Source organism: Anguilla rostrata, chromosome 2 (genome assembly GCF_018555375.3).
Source record: "Anguilla rostrata isolate EN2019 chromosome 2, ASM1855537v3, whole genome shotgun sequence".
NCBI lineage: Eukaryota > Metazoa > Chordata > Actinopteri > Anguilliformes > Anguillidae > Anguilla > Anguilla rostrata.
The window spans coordinates 51264846-51290587 of record NC_057934.1 but is presented as its reverse complement, the minus strand read 5'-3'; the positions used below and the strand labels follow the sequence as shown (position 1 = coordinate 51290587).

General features: G+C 37.7%; 2 protein-coding genes across 4 annotated transcripts in view; one reads left to right on the top strand and one right to left on the bottom strand.

Moving 5' to 3' along the window:
* The window catches only part of baiap2l1a (BAR/IMD domain containing adaptor protein 2 like 1a), a 34409-nt gene extending 19660 nt beyond the window's left edge, over positions 1–14749 (bottom strand). The window contains exons 1-3 of one of the 3 annotated variants that reach the window (XM_064322905.1): positions 14429–14749; positions 8519–8594; positions 7378–7464 (exon numbers count right to left, since the gene is read on the bottom strand). In XM_064322905.1, coding sequence (XP_064178975.1) covers positions 7378–7464; positions 8519–8594; positions 14429–14479 — 214 coding nt within the window. In that variant the 5' untranslated portion in view covers positions 14480–14749. The remainder of the gene's footprint in view (positions 1–7377; positions 7465–8518; positions 8595–14428) is intronic. The other 2 variants (XM_064322903.1, XM_064322904.1) reach the window with 2 other exon arrangements.
* A 2499-nt stretch (positions 14750–17248) lies between these two features.
* On the top strand, positions 17249–23832 carry tmem130 (transmembrane protein 130). Its single transcript, XM_064322902.1, has 8 exons — positions 17249–17323; positions 17588–17673; positions 17764–17935; positions 19458–19600; positions 20479–20563; positions 20900–21102; positions 22006–22121; positions 22646–23832. Exons 1-8 carry the CDS (start codon positions 17310–17312, stop codon positions 22814–22816), a joined length of 990 nt encoding a protein of 329 aa, XP_064178972.1. The 5' UTR covers positions 17249–17309; the 3' UTR covers positions 22817–23832.
* Positions 23833–25742: the final 1910 nt, after the last annotated feature.

The following is a 25742-nucleotide window of genomic DNA, read 5'->3' as shown; positions in this document are numbered from 1 at the left end:
TTTTTATTACTTTTCCATTAGATGAACGAATATACTCCAAAAAACAATTGCACCAAAATATCATAGATAAGGCTAAGGGATAAAAGATTACTATATTTACTATTCACTTTCTCCAAGTAGATTTTTTAACAGTATAGTTTATTGGAAAAGACCCAAATTTGATAACTACTGGGATAATTATTATCACAGTTTCTTAAAAACACATATTTACCATGCAACAGTGTATGAAAACTAATGCAGGGTAATGGTTTCAAAGGGTAGCCATTGGAGACAAACTGAGGGAAAGGCACAGACTTGGGCACACACTGATGATGTGGACTGATGTGACTCACTGGAAATAATCGCACATAGACACTTCCTGTCCTACGGTAATTCAATCTCCTAAGACAGCAACTACACAAGTTCCTTTGACCTGCTGGGGGTGAGCCTACTTTAAGTCCCTCGTTTGACTGACTCCATACAATGGTTAAATCTACCAGCCTAATTAGCATTTTCCCCTTCAACACTGTTGGCATGACCTGTCCCTGTTTGAAGCTGTTATAGTCTGCAGAAGGAGAACAAGATCAAACACAGTGGAAGGCAGTGAAACTGAATTTTTGAGCTAACATCAAGAATCCCTGCCGAGAACTGCAGACGTGTTTAACTCTTGTGTTCTGCCTGGGTCAAATTTAAACATCTCATCATTTAGCAGAAGCGGAATGATACTTTTGAGAGATGCATTGCATAACCAGTGACAAAACCGGTGTAAATTTGGTTCTTGCTTTTCGTTTTTGTGTGTTGTTCATCATCTGTATTAGTCGCTTTATGTTGTCTTGCCAAGATGGTTTCATTGAATAGAATGAGATAAATATGAAAAATAATTGGCAATGCCAGTTCAAGCAATAAACATCAATAATTTACTGCATGAATACCACGTTTCAATTACATTTTTCATAGATAAACATGATTTATGCCCCCATGCCTTCATTATAGTACAATTTGATATACTGTAAATCACAAAATCTTCACAAAAAACGAATGACACTGACACTTTGTTAAAGGTTATCTAGCAGAGGTAAATGGCAACCATGAACCATACACAGCATATGGTTTCTGATAATAAAAAAAAAAAACATTTTGAGATGAATTGAATATTTCTGCATCGATTTTATTTCTGTATTGCCTTAAAATCACAATAAAGTCCTGGGTCTATCTGACCCAGCCCAACAGCATCATAGGTGCTAATAAGTAAAGAGAACGCAGTAGTTAAAATAAACAATCACTCAATAAAAGAAGAAACCATGTAACCAGAACAACCCACAGGGTACAGTTCCTCCTGTAGGGACAGAGGAGCGTTTGTTTGACTGCCTCTCTGAACCCTCAATCAATGTGGGAGACAGTTAAATTAATTTAGTGTGAACACTGCGTTTCACCACTTGTCTTGATTATAGTAAGAACACACAGTTTTTTTCCACTTGTTTTGATCGTTGTTTTTGTGTGAACACTGGCTTCCACTGGTTGTTTAATTATAAATGAACACTACATTTCACTTCTTTTTTTGACTGCAACTCCTACCTCCAGATAGTTTTACTAATTTTAACAGGCAAAATAAATGGTTACAGGTATATGCAATAGTCTGCTGTTAAAAGCATCCAAGGTTAATCTAACCTGATAGTAGATATCCATTCGGTGGGGCCTACTCCTTGTTTGAAAAGGCTGTTTATTGGTTTGGGCATTTGCACAGCAGGCGTATCTAAAGAAACACACCCCACACCGACGAGGTTCCACCCATGAAATCACGTCAGACTGTGTCCTACTGTCGAAACCACACATTCCAGGGAGAGGGTAGGGAACGTTTCTGTTGTTGGGTTGCTATGGATTAATAACTATCTTTTTCACTGAACGATATGACATTGCTGTGAGTCACAAAACCAATGTCCTGATACACTGCCGGAAGCCAAACCCCACAGAGCAAACAGGGATTCCAGCCTGAATCCAGACCTAGCAGCTACTCACTGTAGCTGAGTGTAAAATGAATGCCTGACGACATTTTAGCAGTAGCAACTAAGTGCAACCACCCTCACAATGTTTCCAACAAGGTATTCATTGGTGTGGCACAGTAGACATTCCCATATTCCATATCTGTTCGGCCATTTAAAAAAACAGTTAATCAGGGCTCTTAAAGTAAAAAGTCAAAATGGAGATGACACAATCATAACGGGAGTGTAAATACGGCATTAACTGCTGGGAAGAGGACCGACCTCAGTACACACCCAGGAAGTGATGAAAGATGGGGGGGGGGGCAGAGACACAGTATGGGAATATTCAGTATAACTGTATGACAGTTATGGGCAGAGTGAGTCAGGAAAATTCACAAGGTAAAATAACACAATACAGTGGCTAGTCAGAAATGTTCAGCAGACTCATCATGTGATTTGAAGCCTTAGTTTAGTCCAAGGTGAACTACCTGCTATTTATACAATACATACATGCTTTCTCGAATGCTTAGCTGGCAATGAACTGCAAACAAACTTTAAGTGGAGCAGAAGAAATGCTCAATAAATTGATTTATTTTCAAACTTTGCATTGAACTGAATTCATTCAGTAAACAAAGCCTAATTTATGAACTACACTTAAACTCTGTACTAATAAGGTTTCTCAGGAACAGGAATTGTGGAGACATTACATGACAAACAGGGCTGCAAACTGAAAGGGCTTCAGAAGAAAAGGGACAGTCGCATTCATGAGTTCTCACATGAAAGCGTTAAAGAGGGGAGTTAGTGGTTAAACAATCATGGGTGCGAGGGTGACCTGAGGTCAGTGTAGGATGCTGTTGTTTAGAAACGGCAGGCATGTGATGTGTAAGTGTGCTGCAGGACTCAGCTCCGCAGTCATGCGTGCTTTCAGAGTGGGTGAGAGTGGGGGGAATGGAGATGGCTGTTCTTGTGTGTTTGCTCAGGGATCGCCCCTCTCATCCCTGGCACCAGGCACAGCGAGACTGATGAATCGTCTCCTACACGCTCAGGATGACTGCGGGATATTTCCATTCGGCAGATCAAACACCGACTCCCAGACAGGCCCTCTGAGGTCAGACTTTCAACAAGCTCCAGACACCTACGTGCCGCATGAATCATGACTCAGAACGGGTTCAGGCACAGCCAATGCTGTTCTCCCCTCTGCATTCATCTGTTTTCAAAAACAAAAATCTCTGACCTCATTGTTCATAATTATTCTTCAGATTTAGAATTAAATGTTTAGTTCACTGAATGGGTGACTGCAAACAGCTTTAAGAAAAGCAGGAAGGGTGGGGGGTCCAGACTCAAGTTCCAGTTCTATTGTACACTTAATTTCTGTTCAGTTCGTCTAAAGATGTTTTGCTATGTTACAAAGAGAATTTTGCTGCCTCTTAAAAATATACCAAATCCCAAGTCACCAAGTGAGGTCGCCCTTTGTTTTTAGACAAGCTTCGAGTAGTGCACCTCGAATAAAGAATCTGAGCCATCTGCTGAGAACATACAGAGTCAGAAACTCTGAAACATATTCAAGGGCTGCATTGTTTAATGCCTTATATGCCATTCAAAGAAGGGCAATAGTCATTCCGCAGGTTGCTTAAATCATTTCAAATCACAACTTCATGAATTACACTGACTTTGCAAAGCTGAGGAGGAACTCAGATTGTCCATCGGAGAACGGCAGGATGCAAGTGGGTTATAGCAGCTGAAATATGATTTTACACACCATGATTGTTAATCCTGTGGCAGCCGTGTGACATCAATATCCCTTCACTGCGGTGCCAGTGATGAGGGACGTATGCACTGTAAAGTCACAATGGGGCCTTCCATGACACTCAATGACAGGAAGGAGACGGGTAGTCTGGACTGCCACCAGCCACTTCTCACTCACTCTCATTTGGAAAGCCAAGCCCTTCTGCCTGGTTCTCCTGAGCAAGAACTGAATATATAACTGATAGTTTTATATATATATATATATATATATATATATATATATAAAACTATGTCGATGATGAAAATGTCAGGAATGGTTGTGCTGTTAGGAATTAAATTGCAGTTATTAGTGACATTTGAACAAAGGTGGTCTGTTTGCCAGACACTGCCTGCCAGATGTAGAATAAAGAACGAGTCTCCCCCTCAACAATTGTATTTGATGAAAGAAACAGACGTGTCCTCAAACCTTATTTAGAGGTTATCTGCACAGAACTGGGCGCTTTACTCGAAGGTGCCTTATCACTGACCGACAAGGATGCCATTGTGCTTGCAACAATATTTGCATTTCTGAACACTGCCCCTTACAAGAGCAGGTCAAATGAGTGTGCCACAATGCTAATGGTCTGAAAGCATTGCAAGGTATAGCCTATAATTAGACCCGTGATTTGGCATTGTAGACAAACACAATGGACGGGGTGGCCCGTCTCATTTCACCTTTATCTGCATGGACACATACAGGGCAGAATGACTGTGGAGTCCCCATGGGACCTGCAGGGGATGAAACAATGCGTACCCACACAAGGTTTGGAAAAGGGCAACATCCTGGAATATACAGTGACTATACATAGGCAGCTGCAAGTACACAGACAGAATTGGTTCAGAAAGCTTGATTAAAAAAAAGATCAGAAATGCTGACTGCCAGCAGTCCAGCTGACCACTGGATATGGTGGCCGTGGTATATTCCAGCACAGAGTAGGAAAATGCAGAATTTTGCCTCAATAAACCAGTTCTTGATGTGTCCAAGAATGGTCCGGATGTTTCTTTGGTTTGGAGCTCAGTCAGGTGTTAATCTGTGTAATAGGGTGTGGCAGAATCACACAGAGTCATAGAAGAAAGGTCAAGTACTTGTTCTGGGAAGGGGGGGGGGCTGTAATGTTTTGATCTTAATTTACTATTGTTTATGTTTGTATCATCTAAATTCTGTTGCATGCCTGTTAAAAAACTGCTAACTGCTATAACTATCTCTCCTGAATATTGCATCTTATTTTTATATAGAGATAAATATATATACATATATTCAACTGAAGCAATTACATTTTTTGGGCCAAATAGATGTCAAGAAAGGTATCTTTTTAATCTAAATGCATATTAAACAGCTTATAAATATCTTTTATGATTGCAATAAAGGCTTGTAAAACAGGGTATTTATAATTCTTGCCATATCTACTCTCATGTTTCACTGCATAAGGAGCCAACTGACCCGCAATAAAATGAAAGCATGACATCATAAATGTATTTCAGGGAGAGGTTAACATTCTACTGGTATATGTTATGTCAGTATAAAGCAGAACAGGCAATATACATTTGGCATTAATTGAGGAATGTTTGACTTGCTGCCAACTGAAAACATTGCGAACAAATTGTGTTCTATCCCAAATAAAACCACCAAAAAGAAAAATTCTTAGCAACATACTTTTTAACAATGAATGTCAAACAGCTGATAAGGTTCGGCAAAATTGATCTTGCTATTTCTGTTTTACAAGGAATATTGGGGCAGGTCTGAGGAAGATATCTGAATAAATGTCAAGATTTTCTTATGTATAATCTCCTGGAATAGCCTTCTAAGACCCAGCTATTCATTTTTGTCTCCTGTAGGGGACATGAGTCTCTGATGTTAATCTCAACAATCAAATATTATTCTATGCCGAAACCTATACTACAAGGGAAATTAACTAAGCTAAAATGAATAATAGTTTTGAAAATATTTTCACTGCAACATGTCATGTTTTTGTCATCAACGACTTCAACTTCAACACTATAGAATGTAGATTACTCATAGATGCGTGGAAGATAAGGGCAGAGTGTATCCATCCACAAAAAAGGGGAGACCTGGGCAACTGGAGGACAACAGCAGCAGTGATTCAGGGCACACCGTGGCCACAGATGGCCGGAGGAATATTTCTATCTGGCTGTTTGCACAATGTGTTTGCCACGGTCCGCTGTGCGGTGTGTGAGAGAATTCACACCGTCTCGTAGCCATCTTTGCAAGCCTACTGGGCCCTGAGAGAAGGAGGACAGGCCAGGGCTGGAAGCAGGGCTGGGAATCTGCCCTGGGGTCCAGCAGCAAGGAAGAGGAATAAGAGGGGAGGCAGCACTGAGACACGAGGGCGTCCTGACTGCAACCTCTGAAGACAAGATTGGCTAAATCATCCATTTCCTTCATTACATTACATTTACTTGGCAGACACTTTTATCCAAAGTGATGTACAAAAGTACATACCAAAGGTCACTGGAACAACTACAAAACAGAGGTCCGATAAGGTACAATACTCATTTTGTACAGTTATTCATAGCCAAGACAAAATAGTCCAGTTCACACAGTGAACATTACTCTGACCTAACCTATGCTAAGTTAAAATAGGGGGCAGTACAAGCTACAACATCAGGACGATGATACAAAGTACAATAAGTGCTGGAATGAAGGTACATGTAACATGCCAACTTTGCCTGGATGGCAATGGCAGTCTCCAGAAAATATTTAGTGAGACGGGTCAGACTGTTGCTGGTGCTCAACAAAAACACCCCATATGCCTGCAATGACTGTCATGGTCAGTCATTTCATTTCTAGTTAAATATGTTCATCCTTGTTTCTATTACAGTTTTGAATACTGCAATATAAGGCAAGCCACTTTCCATCTTTGCACATAATTGAAATCAAATAGCAAATGTTGTCCATACCCTAATACCTCTTCTCACACAATTGCCTACAATCTTGACCTCCAACTGTAATGCACGTTAATATCATTGGCAAAGTACAATGAATAAATATATTGCACCAGGAACCACAGATGGCCTGTCAACCCCAATGATAGTTATGAGCAAACCTTGTTACAGAGGTTCCCTATACAAGCCCAACACTACAGTTTTACTTATTCAGGGTTCTGCATGTAAGGATACAATTATGCGGCAATGTGTGCTGAGTCACTGTCAGCAAGCAAGTAAATCAAAGTAGACCCGCATAAAGACAGCCACAAATACTAAAAGTGAGTGCTTCTATTTTATGTAGTGACAGAAGGAGAGAGAGAGATTGATAGATAGCCATATAGAAAGAACCAGATGCAAATCTTACAGCTCTTGTTGATCAACTGGATTTCAGACAGCCAGAAATGAATCACACTTTGGGCATGCTCAGACTTATGCCATAAACCCTGATCTGCAGTTTTATCTCAGTTTTCAGGAAGTCTGCAATTTATCACCAAAGGAAGTAAAAATGAGAACGGAGGGGGTTCCAAAATGAAATTTAAAAAGAATTCATAATGCTATCGTCGACTTTCTGCGTTTTCAGGCTCACAAAGACCAAAATTAAAAAATGTTACTAGTTTGAAAATACATGACCATGCGGGTCACACATTAAATACGACCTGCTGGATCACAGATGACTGATAAAACTTACCTAATTCCCTGGATACTGGTGACACTGCTGCATTTTCCCCTATTTTTGAAACGGCATCAAAGTACAGCTTCCCTGCCAGGGTCATTGCTGCAAGAAGACAAACAAATGGTCTTCAACATCTTAAAGCGGGATTAATGGGTAACTTTCAAACCAACTGAATATGTTGTCCCTTCTCTTTACTGCAACTGACTTGGAGAAAAAAAGGAAAAATAATGTATTCCTCTTAATGACTAAAGCAAATTAATCTGAAACTCTTACTTGGTTTTGTAATCTATGTTAGGTTTGCAAACACTTGCAGAAAAGCTCGGCATAGATCGATCCACCCTGTTCTTTCAGGGGACCGTAACAGATTACACTTGCACGTGAAGTTGTTCCTCATTTGTTAAAATCCACTCCATCCTTGGTCACTCAAACGCATAAGCACTGATTCCAAATCCTTTGTAAGCTGTAGATATAATCTACTCTCTGTATGCTAAGATACATCGTAAATGGTGTGGTACAGGAATCTATCTTCATGTGCTTTCCATTTGATGACAGGGTGAAGAAGTATGGCAAGCTTCAACTGGAGGCAGACAGGAACAAAATGATGTGGCACATTTGGATTTTATGAAAACAACTATCAAGATTTAAATAAAAATTTAATAACTTCAGGATTCATTATTTGAATTCTCAAATAAATTAATCCTGAGGAAATTATGAATCAAGTACCAAATCATCACCCATGACCTATAGAGGTGTGATGTCACTCCTTGATGTAAGGGAGCACACAAATTGTGGAATGATTTATCCACTGTCAGACTGATTTCATTGCTTTTCTATTTGTTTTATTAGCTAAACCGTAAGTAAAGAATAGCTTTATTCTTGAAGTTACTTATTGCATGTCACTTTGTGAAGTCACATCATAGCACCATTCTTATAAACCATGTATATGTATGTATTATATGTATGTATATATATATGTATTTGTATATTTTGTAAACCTTGTTTTGTATATCAAACCAAATGTTTTGTCATTTTCGTCAGCTCAGCCATATGAATCCCTTCCCTACTTCTTGTGAACTGTAATCATATTAATTTAAAAAACATCATAAGCAAGTCAAACTGATGGTTTATTTCATGGTAATACAAATTAAATGCTTACCAGCCACTGACTTCTCATAGCTCTTCCCAAGGTTGACCAGGTTGCGCAGCCCTGGGTTAAACTGTTCCATTACATTCTGGAGAGGGCAGAAGTGGAGAAGAAAAGGTGAACAGAGAGCCATGAAACAGGCCTACCACCTCAGAATTTCCATTATCTTATGCCATATCAATAATCAAGGTACCAAGAACACAGAGTTCCTGGTAAAATGTGAAAATGTATTGACACCCCTTATGTGACATTAATTCTAACACTAATGGACACTGGACATAAATTACACAGTAGATTCTCCATTTGGACAGCCATTTTAGCCTCAAGTACAAAGTGCTTAAACTGTCATCAATCTACAGTACACCAAATGGCAGGATGCTGACTGTAAATCACAGATTTAATTCCTTTATGAACATGAGATCAATTTTCCTCCACATTACGATGGCTGCATTGCAGTAATATTATCTCACATAACTTTCATTAATATGCGGCAATTTCATTTCATTTCTCACTATGTACAAGTCACCACACACCTTCACAGACACACTTGTTTACAGTGCAGGAATAACCTGCTGTATACTTGATTCATTATGTTGACCAATTTTATTTTTGATAAATCGTATCTACCACATTATATCTGTATCAAACAGATGTTAAAAGTCCAACAAATATATTTGTAGTTACAGAAGAAAAGATATGTACCACGTTACCAAAATAGTACTGCCAATTCTTGATCATATATTGAACACAATTTTTTAATTTGCAAAAGAAAATTATTTCTACCGTGAATACCTTTCACAACACCTTGTCAGTATTAAGCTTACATTCATTTGTTGCCTTCAACTTTCTACTTTCCTACTTTTGTGTAGCACCGGAAATACCCATACTGACATGAAGAGTTGTAACTTTCACAGTTTTGTTCACTAGCTAACCACATAAATATTTTACAAACAATCAAATGGTTTATATAATGTTCATATTTGACTCATGTACTTTTTCTAGGAAACCATACAAAAAGGGACTTACAAAATAAATTAGACAAATTTAACATTTCTTCTTTGAAATAGTAATTCCAGTGGAGTCCTACATCATACTTCTAATATCTGGTGCAAAATAGCTGGTTTCCTTGGACTTCTGTGCCAATGCAATGTAACAACACTATTAAGGAAAGGGATACATACTAATATTCTGTAGCGGTAGCCTATCATCTGGTAATAGCTTAAAACACACTTATCAGCATCTGCCAATAAACAAAGATATGGCAGGCTTATATGGTGATGCAAAATAGGCTACATGCGCCAGATAAGCAACACATATGATGCGTCACTGATAAGGTAAATAAAGTGAAAATGTAATGCACAAAAGTAGTCAAATCATAGTCATCTTAACCTCTTTTATTCATTTTGAACATATTGTTTCTTATCAGCCTAGTTAACAGACATAATTTGTACAGAGGCTCTAGACTCTGCTTAATAAGCAAGCTGAATAATTTTCTTATGCTGATAAAAATCATAATATTTTCCCTCGTAAGTTGATGCCTGTGCTCATCCACTTATTTTTAGCATACAACAAGCACTTCTGTCTTCAGTTCAGCAGCTAGGGTTAGTTTCAAAACTGAACCATTAGAAGTATACTACACTATATGAGCAAAAATGAATCATATCTATACTGAGAGACAAAAATGACCCCAATATTTTCAGCCATAAACTACTATTGATTTTGATGGAATGAGAAAGATTGCAATGGACTATGGACTGCCAGATAATAAGACACCTGCACTATTTAGAAATTTGCAGTGGTATGTATTTTAAGCTGGACTATACCCATTTTAATAACTGAGTAGTACTCAGCCTGGGGCAGAGAATCAACCATGAACATGTGTTCAGGCCCCAGAGACAGAGATGCGAGAGTCACATATACTGCTCACCTCAGCAAACCGGCTGTGGCAAAAGTAATCAAGTAGATTTACAGGGATCCACAGCACAGGCCTTTTTAAAAATATGTGTTTTTCATCAGCAAGCACTTTCCACAGGGAACAACTGCCTCTATTTTAGCAGTACAGAAATTCCCAAATGAAAATTTGGTGAAAAGTTAATAATTTTCACAGAGTTTAGACAGCAAAGTGATACATTGAAAAATATATTTCTATAAAAGGTACCATGCTTTCTTTTTTGGGGTGCTACAATCACATCTGTCACAGAAAAATGTATATCTAGTTATTGACGTAAACATAGCTATATGTATGCCAACATCGGCACGATCACATTCTTTTGAAGGCACTTAGGCCTTTAATCCATAGTCCATGCAGGTTAGAAAATTTGCAAGATGGGCAGCCTGAACCAAGCTGTGGTTCATCCACTGTGTGCTTGGAAGTACTGGAAGTGTCTACTGGAACCTGTCCACATACCACTTTTCAGTCCATTTTGTTATTTAGAGTGCACAGGCTTTTCTGTATCTTTTTAATGACATTAAACATCAGTGCCATTCTCATTCTTTAACTTCAAGCAACCAAGTAGCATGCTAATATATAGTAGTAAAGTCATGTCAGGCCTAAAGTATGGCACCTATTTTCACTTTCATGTGCTGTATCAACCCTTGACCATTGAAAAGGTAGTGTACAACTTAATGTCAAATTTAACAAACATTATTCACAATAAAGCACACTTTAGCATTGATTTAGCTAATGCTGGAGATATTTTTGCTCTTGGTGCACACTCACTTGCTCCAGTTTGAAAACAGCTCAGCCGGGCATGCAGACTAATGGACAAACACAGAAAAAAAATCTGCTAACATTTCCATGATGAAGTGGCAACCTCTGACCTGCTTTGCAGTCAGAGGGTTTGAAAAACAGGAAGATGGCCAGAGGGCAATTCCCACAGGCATTCCAAAAGGCAAGGGGCATTCTCGTGCTTGAAAAAGCATGGCCACTTCAAGGGATGCTATTGCTGCTGTCATTGCTAATAATGCTGGAAAATAACAGTAAAATAAGGAAGCACTTTAAGGTAGTCAGTGGGAGCATATTATTACCATACTTTTGAGTAGCTAGTAAATATTCTCATATTTCTTGTAAACTAATGTGATAATGTAGCTAGAAAATGTTGTAGCTAGCAAATTAATTTGACATACTGCATCATCAGCAGAATAATGCTAAAAAACTATCAATGGTCAGATTAAACACCCAAGTAGCTACATAATACAGAGTACATACAACATCCAAATCTTTGTGAACCTTTTAGCCTCATCTTAACTAAAAACTTTGAAAGCAAATGGCTGAAATAAGCAATCTTATTTATAATAGCCAAATATGTTTTTTTCCCCTATTTATAATAGCCAGAATAATATATTTTAATTACATTGAATGAAACTGTATCAGGGTTACTTATGTTTACAAAATGTATTGCTTTTATCAGATATGAGACCAAGCAATTAATAATTAATAAACCTTTATAATCCATCAAGGAGCTTGAAATTTCTTGCTAAATGTAAAAGTGCACTAAAATTGTCTAGATCCTGTTTTATGTACACATACAAAATAAAATGCATCATTAATAGGAAATGGATTCTTTCTGCATCACAGTATAAACCTTTGTTAAACTTAAATTAAGCAGGTTAAATCCGACTATCACTAATTACCACTGGAAATCCCATGGAAGAATGCTTGCACCCAACTTTTGGAAAACTACTTGCATTCAAGACCCAGCGCAGACAAACAATACCTGTCACCTTTATAAGTAATGAATACTTGCGGAGAAGATAAGAGAATCCTAAATTTGAGGCCAAAGAATCTAATCTGTGTAGGTCAGATACACATCACCAGCGCACAATCACACAGGGCCTTAACTACAAGCATTATAATGTAACCTAAATCCAAGAGTTCTGTCTGAATTTGCTGTCTTCTAAAAAGCAGACAATTGTTTTCCAGTAAGTTGCACTACAATTCTCAAAATGTGTTCATACTGCAAGTACATTACTTGAGAAGCCATATTTACTAGCATTGTAGGTACAGACTATTAGTTCCATAATGTTTTTCCAAATAATTACTATATTTAAATTATTTATTTCACATTTCATAAAAAGGATATGTGCAAATTAAGCATACTGCCAATTACTGTACATTACGACAATGTACCCATTTTAAAGCTATTATAAATAATACAACTGATCTATTACATTCTGAAAACTACTGACTTGAAAAGGTATAGTTAATGTCCAGCCCCTATGAACATAAGCCCAACAGTAGCAACATAACCAAAGTTAGGACTCCCAAAGTGGTTCAAATAGTTGAAACATTCACCAAAAGCACAACTCTGTGGCTTAGGCACAGTCTAGTTTGAGTCTGAGCTTGTCATTGGACTGAGTGTATTGGATGAGTTCCCTAGTTGTCTGTGAATCTATGAGTGGCAAACTGGCAACCAAAAAGCATTGCTGATTCCAAGAGGTAAAATGTGGGGGGTTAAACAGGAATCTCAAATGAAAATAATCACTATAACCCTCTGTGTGTGTGCGTGTGTGTGTATGTAAACAAATGATAAAAATACATATGACTGTGACCACTGAAACACTAAAATGCATCCAGAACAATATACAATGAAATAATAATTTGTTGTTCAAATATTACTGGGATCTTCTATTCTGACATTGTGAACCATGCACGTTGAACAGAAATGTGATAATGCTAAAATGAAACTTTAACTGTAACCAACTAAAATAGCGCAAATGTTAGTGAAGGCATATAATAAAAAGTTTAATGATTAACCTGTTCCTTTTCACCAAGCTAGCTGCTATGTAGGAGCAAAGTCCTTCAGTATTTTCAAGGAAACTAAACCCAGGTGAAATGCCCACAATAAAATGTTCAGCAGTTCCTCTTTCAATTCCCAAGGCACACCCTCTCTCAAACAATGACCAGCCAGGTATGCAGCCCTTTGACCAAAAGAAAGAAGCAGGAAAAAAAAGAAACAGGTTTCTTCACCCAAATTTCAAAGTACCTGCAGTTGTTGCCGATTAGTAAGGGCTTGTATTTGATCTATCACATTCATCACATTCTGTTTCTTCTGAGCACGGTTTGATAGGTTTAAAAAAATATTATCAGTATAAACGTCCAAATGCTGTGCAATGGCCCCAACTAATATTTGCAAATATGCAAATCAATCTAATTCTTCGGGAAAGGACAGGTGTATCACTGAAGCGTTCCGCTTTTGTTCAACGATTTACTTTCGTGGATTTACTGTTAACGTAGCCCCACTATCAGCGATACAGGTGTGTGCGCGCGCGCACTCAGATTACAATGACTAAGTTAGCATGACAAGTTATTAATGCATTTCTCCTTATCCCTCTTATCTGGGTGTGCCATTGACGCCAACCAGGTTTGGCAGGAAAGACTTTCTTTGGAAAAACCTGTGGTAAACAATACTTTTTCAGACGTACTTCAGAAATCAGTGTCGTAGTCTTCCATGTTTTATTTACTTGTACTAATATAATAACTTCAGAAAATGAATATTTGAACAATAACGTTTTAAAGGAAATCAAAGTTTAAAGTTATTTCATTGAAAACGCATAGTTTGTCGTTGAAAAGGAAAATCCTCATATTCGCTATAAATCACGACTGACAAAACAATAAATAAATGCTTCTATATTTTAGGATATTGCGAATGCACATGCGGGCGTGTGGATGTTTCATGAAATTGGGCAAGCACTAACACGCATGGAGATAAACAAGACCAAGTCGACCAGTAAAGGAAGTCAGAATTCACACTTGACCATGGATAAACATATAAATCGACGTCAAAACAAATCTTCACTAACTCTAAAAGCTTCAAAACATGAAATGAACCACTATGACTAGAATTAGCGTGATGCTATACTCTGCGAACCGCTCATCACAATGCAATCGGTTGAATGTTAAGTCATGGTTTAACATCTTACCTTGTATGTACTTTCGGTCAGCTTGTTCACTTCTTCGGGGTCCCTGGACATATTTGTATTCCTCTGCTTATTTTCACTACAAAAATAATCTATTTTATATTACTCCGCGCAAAACAAGAAAATCGATATAGCACCAAACTGCTGAACATTCCAAGTATGTTCTTTCGAAGGACACTAACTGCTTCCCTGCAACTACTTGGCCTATTAAAATTAAAAAAATTTCACTCGACAAGTGGCTGGGACAAAGCGCAACCGTGCGCTCGCGGCAATGCTGCTTACTGTCAAACTTATTGCGTGTGTGATTGTGCGGAGGCAGAGAAGGTGGGATCCGCGACGTCACACCTTCCCAATGCACTCCGTGCTGTGCAAAGAGGGCCATAATGGACCTGGCGGAATACCGGTGACTGGCGCTCCCCTGAGGCCGCAATACAAATTTTCTACAGTCCGTCGTACTGCATCACCATAGTGTCTTGTTTATTTGTTTATTGTTGTTGTTTTTCTTGCACTGTGTGAGCAGCAAATGGGTGTGGCATGCACACATAACATGAAGCAATCTGTAAACATAACTGCAACAATTAATTATACGAAATACGTGTTCCTGTTTTATAGGTGTTGGGATAACAGCATCGCTTCCCATCGTTGATCACTTCCAACAATACCTGCATGCCTAGCTATTGCATCTAAAATACATTTTGAAACCAGGTAACAAGACGCCGGAATTGTGTAAATGTTATCAATGCGGCAGTTAAACTACTGTTGAGGGACGTTCCAAAACCACTTCCGGAAACCTCGTTCTGACGTAATTCTTGAATGTTATCAATTCGTTTGCATAACGGTATTCGCACATATAACGTTAAGCATGCGGTGTTGGCTTTCTTGTTATAACATTCACATATTGTAGTTTAAATACGAGCTGTTGTTTCTACCGTATGTCTCCACCGCGCACTGCAATGAAATACCATAGACAATCACAATCGTGTTATTCGCCTGATAATACGGAAAATTACAAAGACATTCGATTGTACTATATTATAGTTTCTCAAACACTTTCCTGGTGGCTTATATACGCAGTTTTCCTGAGCTCTCTGTTGTGTATTTTTCGTTGCTGGCATATCTGGACTAGACTTAAGACATAAACAATATTAATTTCCTCAGCTGAGGTTTTTATTTACTTAGAATTATAAAATTCATACATTACCTTTACCAGTGGATATTTTGTAAGGGCATTTTGTTCAGGGGTACACCTGTGATTATAACCTACAACCATGGTATTTCATTCCCAACTTCATTGTTGTAAAGCATTTTTATGCAATCTCTAAAACATTTCCTCCTGAGACTCTTCCAATTCCATGGTTTATTTAATCCTCCATCCAACATGGAAAGCTATACATAGCCTAATTTGGCCTAATCCCCAATTATGGTGGCCACCTTTTTGACTTTCCTTTTGACAGCCAGTAATTCCTCAATATACAGCAAGAATCTTTTCTTGTCTAAAGTTGGTTCTGTGCATTGCACACACCACCCCAAAGGAACCATTGTGTTTTGGTCATGGGGAAGAAGTACAGTAATAATTTGGACAATTTTCCTATACAGTGTGTTGATTCTTTTGATATTGAAGTGGAAGTCAGACCTTCAGATGTGCAACATAATTGTAATCCAAAACATGTACATTTCTCAGCATAAAAATGATTGAAGTAATAGTGAAAGTTGGATTAGCTGTTAGCTGAAGTTCATTTTACAGACAGCAAATAAATAAATACTCTCAACATGGCCCCCTCTTGCATTGACCTTTTTAAATTTGCTATCCTTAACAGGCACATTCACATGAACAAGTATTTTACAGGGGTGGGTAGTAGGAGGACAAAAACAATACACATACAAACTGATGCAAGCTAATACCAGCCAATACCCTGCTGTTTCAGCAACTTCAAAATAAGAATAACACCGCTCAGTGACAACAGCAACAAAGCACTGACATATTCCCCGGAAAACAACACTGACAACCGTGAACAGATTAAACCTAACATGGCCAATGTGGAATGTGGATGCAGAGATGAAAACAAGGCCAATCAGTCACATGTGCGTTACAACCAAGCCGCCCGGCACATTTCACATTGCAACATACAGCCAGATGACATTTAAGACATTTGTTTTTCAGGGAAGCAAATATTGGATCAACACCACCATTAGACACAGTGTGACTAGGCAGTTTAGGAAGTAAAATAATAAAATATGTAGTCTAATATAAAGCTACAAACTGTTAAACTTTGAGGAATGCCTTCCTTCCCTGAACAGGGATGTCCCAGTCCTGTGTCCAGCATTGTTCTGCATTATACAGCATATCACGTAAAAACACGACAGTGGAATTATTAGATCTTAATTGCATAATTGGAACGTGTAATTACTTAAATGGGTCATTTTAATAAAATAGCCGTTTTATGTTGGTTAGCCTAGTTTTAACCCAAAACTCAAATCTGTTAATGTTACTGTTGACCCCCAGGATTGTTTCAGTGCATTTCCAGCAGTAGCTGTGAAAAAATATGCAAAATATAAAGGATATGTACGGATAGGGCATACATCTACATCCAATAAACTGCATTTTAATTAAATATCGCATTTTGGGGTTATTTTGGTCTTTTGTTGTGTTATCTATAATGTTTATCTAATGTTTATAAGACCATGATACACGTGGCAATGATTTAACGCTTTGTTCTGGATTGAAACAACACGGCCATCTCGAGCGGTTTAGAGGCAACAAGGCGTCAACTGTAGTTTAATTAGTGTGTCTGGACAGTGTTCCAGTTAGAAGCTGTAGTCGGTTACTCCAGCAGCCATTCTGTCGCCTCCGTTCGTGCTGCAAGTGAGAACTGGATGTGTCTACATGCATATGTGTCGGTAATTAGGCTATTATTCTTCTTTTAACTACTTTTAAGTTTAAATACAATATTTGTCGAAAGGTTTGTTTACTTGTTTTCGTAAATTGGCCTATATGGCATTGTATTTTTCATGTAGATATTGAAAATAAAATAGCCTATATATAAATTATTAATTTACAGCTCATATTTTAAAAATGCTTTTGAGTGGGTAGCCTGTTCGAACAGATCATAGGCCTACTGGTGGGGTACAGTTCAGAATCACTTTTCAATTTTCTGCTGGCAGGATGAAATGCGTTGCGGTCTTTGTCTACTTTTCGATCTCTCTGGTACGGCAAGCCGTCTACACCGATGACACAATCAATTTATCAGGTAGGCCAGTTCCACAATGAGCGTCATTTCAACACTTTTGACGGAAAAGTGGAATCTTTACACATAAATATGAATTATTTCTCTATGTAGAAATGGCCTCGGGAAAACTTACTTTTCGTCAGATGGAGGGAAATGAAACTTACTTACGGAGCACCTTGGAACTAGCTGCTGACATACCAACAGAAGCTTCTTTCGAGCTTTTTGACCCACGACACGTGTTTCGCTATGTGAAGTTCACGTATACGTGGGACCTGGGGAACGGGTAGGCCTGAGGTTTTTTTCTTCATTTAAATTGCTAAGTTAACCTAGTGCAATATAGTCGCCATAAATGTAACGCTTGATAAATGTAACACGATCAAAGACTTAATGTACAGTGCGGCTACTGCAATTTTCAGGGTTGTACATGTGCAATTCAATCCTATACCACCTCCCAAAGGAACGGAGCAATGCGACAATCTTTGAGGGAAATATTTCCAAAAAAGTGTTTTTGAGTGAGCTAAGTAAAACAAAAACTGTTCCAGAAGTAATTTTCGTATAAGGCTTTATTTTTATTTACAAGAAATTAACTCATACATAATTTTAAAACGTTATCTGTACTCGAAAAATTAGTATGGCTTTTGGGGTGTATTCTGGCGGGAATTGGATACAATGTGACCAAAAATACATGATGTGACAGCTGTTAGTTATGTCGTCTCTGAGTTGCCATAACAACTAGCTTTTTTGCTGTCAAATGTTTACAGCCATATAAAAAGAAAACGAGAGGGTTGGTACCCAGTGATGTCATGGAGAGGGCTTCAGATTAGGAAATTAGGGCCACTGATGGTGTGGAAAACTACATGTACTGTAATTTTGGGGAGACAGGCATTTTAAATTGTGTTTAATATTTATCAAATAAATGTATTTTACTCATCAATGTTGAGGACTGTTTAGCTAGTTCAGTGTTTAATATTAAATCTGTTAAACTACTTTGCTTGCTGCGTTGACGTCCAGAAGCCTAATCTTGACACCCAGAAGTCTAATCTTTTGGAAACCATAAGTGATTAATGGAAAAGAAACAGCCACCTTGTCACAAGCATTTGTAATCCGCACACACCAGATTGGTCTGTATGGCATGTTATTTACTTTGTAGAAGCTCACCTGTGTGTTAAGAAACAAGACCAGGTCAGAACCTAGTATATGGGTGGACCTAATGGTGTAACTTCATAACTCGGCCGATCAATAGTGTAACTTCATCACTCAGTCACAGACATTCGCGTTTGTAGGGCTGGCCCCGCAGTTGCAGTCCAGCCAACAAACAAAGGCAGCTTTCCTCATCGATTTGGGTGGTACCACAACTGACTTCACAATAAATTACAGAGTTGCTTGTGCATCAATGTGTACACCCCATTTTTCATAATCTGAGGATGTAGCTGTCTCATGTTACGATTGGAAATAGGGCGTTTTAATTTTTAATGACAATTATTCTGCACCATCATATACTGACTGGGTGGTATGAATGTAACATCAGACTGTGTGTGCTTTGGTACTTTGCATCCGACTCAATTAAGTCATGAATATGATTGAAACGGTTAGTGTCTTCTGACATGTGACAGCTGTTTGAAATAAAAATTCATAGTCCTAAATTAAATATTTTCAGAGTAAATAAGCAACATCAGAAAACTTACATTTATGGCAACTCTTAATGTGCTACTGAAATGCAGGAGCCATTTTATACAGTTCAGTTGATTTGTTTCTCAGTATATCCATTCTTCAATTCACTTATTTCCTCTATCACTTATTTACAGAGAAGTTATAGTGGGAAAGGAGCCTTTTGTGCGATACAATTACAACTCTTCGGGAAACTACACTGTAAGACTGACCTTGGGTGCCTACTGGGCCAGACACACACGACTAACAGGATTCTACTCCACAGACTTAAAAGTATTGGGTATGTTTTATATTGTTTTATAAACGTTACATATTGTACAGTGTTTATTATTTGTATTACTATTATTATTATTTGTATTACTATTTTTTTATCTGTAAACACATCTTGCAAACACAGAAATAGTTATTTTATCTGCATTTGTCATAGGGGTCATAATTACAGCGATCTGTTGTCTTGGAGGGGTTCATTTAATTGGAGATGCTCATGCCAACTGTGTACATCAGAATGGCATTTTCACTCTTATGATGTGATTCGTATGTTGCTTTGAAGGCAGCGCATTTACCATTCTAATATTAGTTGCTTAACAGTTCACAGGCATTTTAAACACAAGCTCATCTGTATCTTATGTGATTAACATGCTGTTTTTGCTATATGCATAACATAATTATTCAAGTTTTATTTTGAACCTGGAGAAAGGTCTCTTGTGGACTCATTGCATGTAGGAAGCTGCATGACTCAGGGAAGGGACATTTATTTAATGAATGCCAAAATAATAATTAATTCAGCTATTAAATATTAATACTATTGAATGTTATTGCATATAATATTTCATATATGTGCATTAACATTAGCTTACCTTTGAAAAGAGAAAAAATGTCAGTTCAAATGGTCAGAAACACATTGTTAAATACTATATTTTTTCTTATGAATTTATCTTAGTTTTTAAGTCATTCAACTGAAGTATGAACACTGTGGCATAGTATAATGAATAAATCATTGCAGTTTAATGTTTTTCTGCGGAGCTTTATAGCAGCTGTTGGCTTTGGATTGATGCTAAAGTACAAGCATGAACGTTTCAGGTTCCATTTGTGAAACCTTTGCTATTAGAAGAGACTGAAAATGACCCTTCTTCATCTGGGGTCATTAATATTTTCCAGATGCCATAAGGACTATTGAGCTGATGGGACCCTCAGATTATAAGGTCTCCCAAAGTACTAGCCTGTCCGTGTTTGTTGGTGGGAGGTTAGTGTAATTTTGTAAATCTAAGCTCATTTCCCGTACACTTCCTTTATATATAGCTTGTTTAAAATCATCACACAAAGAAAAATATTATGTACTGCAGTTGTGTGGGAATTTGTGCTATGATACACATGGTAATTTGTATGATAAATTATTGGCATAGAAAGAACATTTGTAGTACCTGTATGTAAAATTGTTATAAAATTATTTGTTTTTCATATTTATCATAACATTTGACAGTAACATTTAAAATGTACTTTTGGCTTGTGTGGACAAACCTTTTCTAATTTAGCGTCCCTTTCCCTGTTTTTTTGTGATTTTTCTTATTTTGGTGACCAGTCCTCCTATGTGGATATGTTGGTCAATGGTGCCCAACTGCGTGGCTGTTTCTCCAGTGTCCTGCCACTGGGTGAAGTTGTATGGAAACATATTTAACCTGAACTACACCTTCACATCTGTGGGCAAATACTGTCTGAACTTGACAGTCAGGAATGACATCAGCACGCTCCAGACCTCCTATGACATTATAGCGTGGAGAGATCGTAAGTCTGACCACTGGGTTCATGGGTATACTCGTATCCAAGAGATTTTGCTGAGTCATGATGAAGTTCTATGGAACATGATTTCTTTGACCTCATTATTCCAGAAAATGAGGGACAGGACACCACATGGTACTGATGCATATTATAATATTAGGAGTGCATCTTTGAATTGAGCTCCTTCATTTAGTTGTTCTGAATCTGGTGAAAACATGGCTGTCAGAAAGAGGAACACTACTATTGGTGAGGATTATGCACGTTCGAGGTGGTGCTAATCATTTCAGCAAATTCGCAAAGAGCTCAATGTAATGGTGGCTCCAACCACATGTATGCCAAATTGATTTGTTGTAACTGATAGAAGTAGTGTCTTGTGACTTGTGCGCATCATTGAACTCAACTCCGCCAAATTATAAAATGTATGACTGCTTTATAGATAGATAGTTTGTTCCAGGCAAATGTTAAGAACTTGCCACATTGTGAAGCTTGTTTAATCTTGCTCACGTTAAAGGTCACATGGATGCATCTGTTTTTTCAGACACACCACATTTGACAAAATGTGAATGTATTCTGTTAGGGTGATCTAGAGTGCATCTTCAGTACATGGTTACCCATGATTGGTATAAAATTAGTAAGTACTGTTGTATGTTGTAATGACAAGTTTGGGTGCTCTGTTGAAAAATAAAACAGAAATTCTGATAAACTAAGAAAAGCTATAATTAGCTGAAAGTTATCTTGGTACAATACTTAGAAAGTAGGAGAGTTCTTCCTGTTAAAATACAGAAGTGCTGTCTAAAACATTTGCATTGAATATCAGAAACAGAAGATTTAAGTGATAGAGTTTTATGTAGCTAATTTGTCATAGAATATTTATATATGTTTGTATTTGGCTTCTGATTTTTTTCACAGCGACCAGTAACCTGCTCTTCATCTTTCCTTGCGCCACACTTATCTTGTCCACGTTTGCCCTCATCATTGCGACTGCATGTCGTTCAAAACGTAAAGCCAAGAGGAACACGGTGGAGGTGTGTGTCTGTATCGTATTGTAATTATTTAAGTAATAAATCTGTTTTTGAAAAATTCCAAATTCAGTCAATCTAGGCAAAGCTAAGGACAATGGAAATGAAAAAAAATGTACTGCCATATTGCAATATTATTTCAAATTTGGTATGTGTGCTGGTTTCCACCAGGGGGTGCTCAAGGCTAAAAGATCAGTATGGCTCTAGAAATCCCATGACAGATTATGTCAATATGGGAACAGGCCATGATATATATGATATAGAAGAGGCCATGTTGAACTGGTACTGTGTTTTATGAGAGGTGAATGAAAGAGGTTGTCCATATCTTGGTGTTTCTAACTGAATTGAAACGGACAGGTCTCTATGAGCGAATACAGGGACCAGAACTTTTTTCGCATTTCCTATAGTGATGAGTTTTTTTCTCTTTTCCTTCAGGCATGTGATAGTTCTCACAAAAAAGAATTCATTTTTTGTTAGGTTTCGTATTTGAACCTTCCTTCGGCTGAGCACGTCTCTTTGTATTTCTTCAGGTGGCAAACTTCAATTTCTCCCCAGAGGCCCCAAAAATGGAAACGAAGTATAAGAGCTTGGGTTGCTCCCCAAATTTTAATTCCATCCCGTCTTCACAGAAGAAGAGCGAAATTCAACCTTTGCTCATTCACTCCAGGGAGTCCTCCTCGACCTGCTTTTCACAGCTGTAATCCTCTCCGAGGTTCAATCAGAGGCAGCATTCGTCACGGTGCCAGTGAATTTCATAGTACTGTCACGAGGTCTGGAGCCAGTGATATTCTGTTGGATTGTTGCTTCCAGCACTGCTGCTGTCAACACCATGACCTCATTATGCAAGTTGATCAAATTATCAGCTGATATACTCTGGTACTTACAGTATGAACTCTAGAGGTACAGACTAACCGGTCAATGGAAGTGGTCTGAAACTGTAAGTAAAATACACCTTTTTAATATTCTTGCTATCATTAATACAAAACACTCTAAGTATGAATTGGAGTCACACTAAATATGAATTACACAAAATAATTTGATCAAAATTAGACAAAGGAGCACTATTGCTAAGGAGTGCTTTAGTATGTGGGCAAAGTGTTAAATGTAAAGAAGGGCCAGAACTAAATCAATCAGTTTGCAAAAGAAGCCAAAATATCACTAGAAAAGTAAAGTGTCATTCATAAAGCCAAAAAGATATGGTTCCAGTGAGATCCATATTACTGCTACAGGATGAGGGTAGGCTATTTTGAAAAATCTGCAAGAGTAATATCGATAAGTAATAACCTACAGTAATAACCATTTCAATCAATAAAGGATTAAAAATATTCTTGGTTTATTATGATATTGCTGAGTTCTATACAAGCTCCATTCTCAGTGCATTTGTATCTTTGAGGTTCTACTGTAATATCTTGTGAGAATAATTTTCTTTGGAAATGGTGATGGCAGTCTCTTGAAGCTATATATAGAATTTGAAATTCTTTCTTGTGCCACGTGATTTTGTTGGTTTATGCTGAAATAGTGGAATGGTGTGGAATATGTAAATTTTATAATTTGGTGCCTGTAATTGCAATGGGTGTTCTGTTCAGTATATATACGAAATAATTTTACAGTTTGTACAACTGAATATTTTTGCTCTGTATAAAAAGTGCTTTGAGGGGTAGAATGGCTTGAAAGTTATGTCTGACATGATTTTAATGTATAACCGTGAACATAAAAAGCAAGGAAGTTGATTTCATTCAATTATGCAAAATGTCTGAAGCTGAAAAAAGGGGTGGGAATCACCAGGGACCTCAATATTATCCCAGTACTTTCGTCACAATACGATGCTATTGTGATTCTTTGTGTTTTTTCAATACACTTAAGTATTGAGATTTGATATTGTGATATATTGCTATTTTTTATTCATTTGTTTCTTGTTTGACTGCAGTAAAAAGTTGAAATCATATAATATGCCATAACCCATTACACCCTATATAAAAAAATTCTATCAAAATGTTTACTAATTAACACAATGAACACATAGCAGCCTGTAATAAAGTAAAATATTCAAGAACATATGATCGCTTCAGCAGCTTGAAGTAGTTTAAATAAATCAATGATTGTGCAATTAAATTTCGGGAAAGCAATGGAAATAAACAATGAAAATGGCGTGTCAAACCAATTGCAGCATAATGTCAGGAATTCTAGACGAGCAATAGTCGTAGACCATCTTTAGGCTCAGACGGCATGTAGGGAACATGTAACAACACTCGCTTTAGGCTACGTTGAATATCTTGGATACATCAGCGCTGAGATAGCTTGCCAATTTGGTGTAAATATGTGCCATAATTATTAAATTTGTCCTCACATAGGTGCTCAATTGAATGAAGAATTCACTATGGTTTCGCTATAGCTGCAACATACTGTGAGACCATTTTAACCCAACATAAAATTGAATTTTAATCCTAAATTATGTCTGTGACAGCAAACCTAGCATAACGCTAGCTTGCTGTTACTTGACTAAAACGAGAAAGACTGGAATGAGTGTCTGCTGGCTAGATAATATCTACGGTTTGAGCTGTTTGCTGGAATCATGAAGTAACGCTCCCATTGCTTTGTAAAATAATGTTTATTACGGGATGCCAGAGGTTGTTTTCCAGATAATAGCCTGACCCTCATGTATTTCCAGGCAAACGGCTAATAACATGTAATTGTGAATGCAAAATGTCTAATGAAAATGAGTGAATGCCTTGTATTCATTTTTTCACAAGTGACCTTGGTCTAGGCCTACACACGCCACATTCCTCAATAAGATGTGCGGTTATATGATTTTAATGCATTGTTGGGGGGCGGTTCTCAGCCTTTTCTTGGCCTTTTTGCCAGCCACTGAACCAAAGGAATAGACACTATAACCGTAACTAAATAAAATGTAATCAAGAGATTATCAGATGGACTATGTACCCAAAACACTGGGTTTTTTCAGTCCTTTCGAGGAGAGCAAGTAGACAATACTAATTCAAATTAAATACAGTAATTGTGTGAAAGAACAGGGACATGGAGCAAATGAATTGTTACAAAGCTTGTAATCTGTTGTGATATTTTATGAAGACAGAATTCATCATTGGATATATGCCATGTACAGGTTTATGTACAGGAGTGAACTTACCTGTGTGTACAGAATTTGACTAAAAGAACTTTCTGGAATCAGGCAGAAGTTGTGGTGGGCTGAGTGCAGTGATGTGCAGGATACAGAAACTGCAATGATGTACACTATAATCCTGCCTTTCCCTTCTAACACTTTACCCCAATAGCCAACATTAGCAATAATTAACAATTGCCTGGTGTTTGGGATGTGTGCACAGTGTCTGCATATTTAAGAATCCCTTTGTAATTACAATGCTTAATTGCCGGCTGCAGACATTTTTATTGTGCGGCTAAAAGGAAACATTCATCACCAGCGCTGTCCCAGAGCTCAGCTTCAGATGTTGTTACCTTTTCTCCATTAGGCTCATATCAGTAGAACACCCATCCTCAACCATCAGATCAGGGACAACACATACAGAACAGAGACTGACTGGTTGCTTAATCAGTGGACAACTGATAATTTCTTTGCAGCGCATCATCTGGTGTGTTGCAAAATAACTTGTT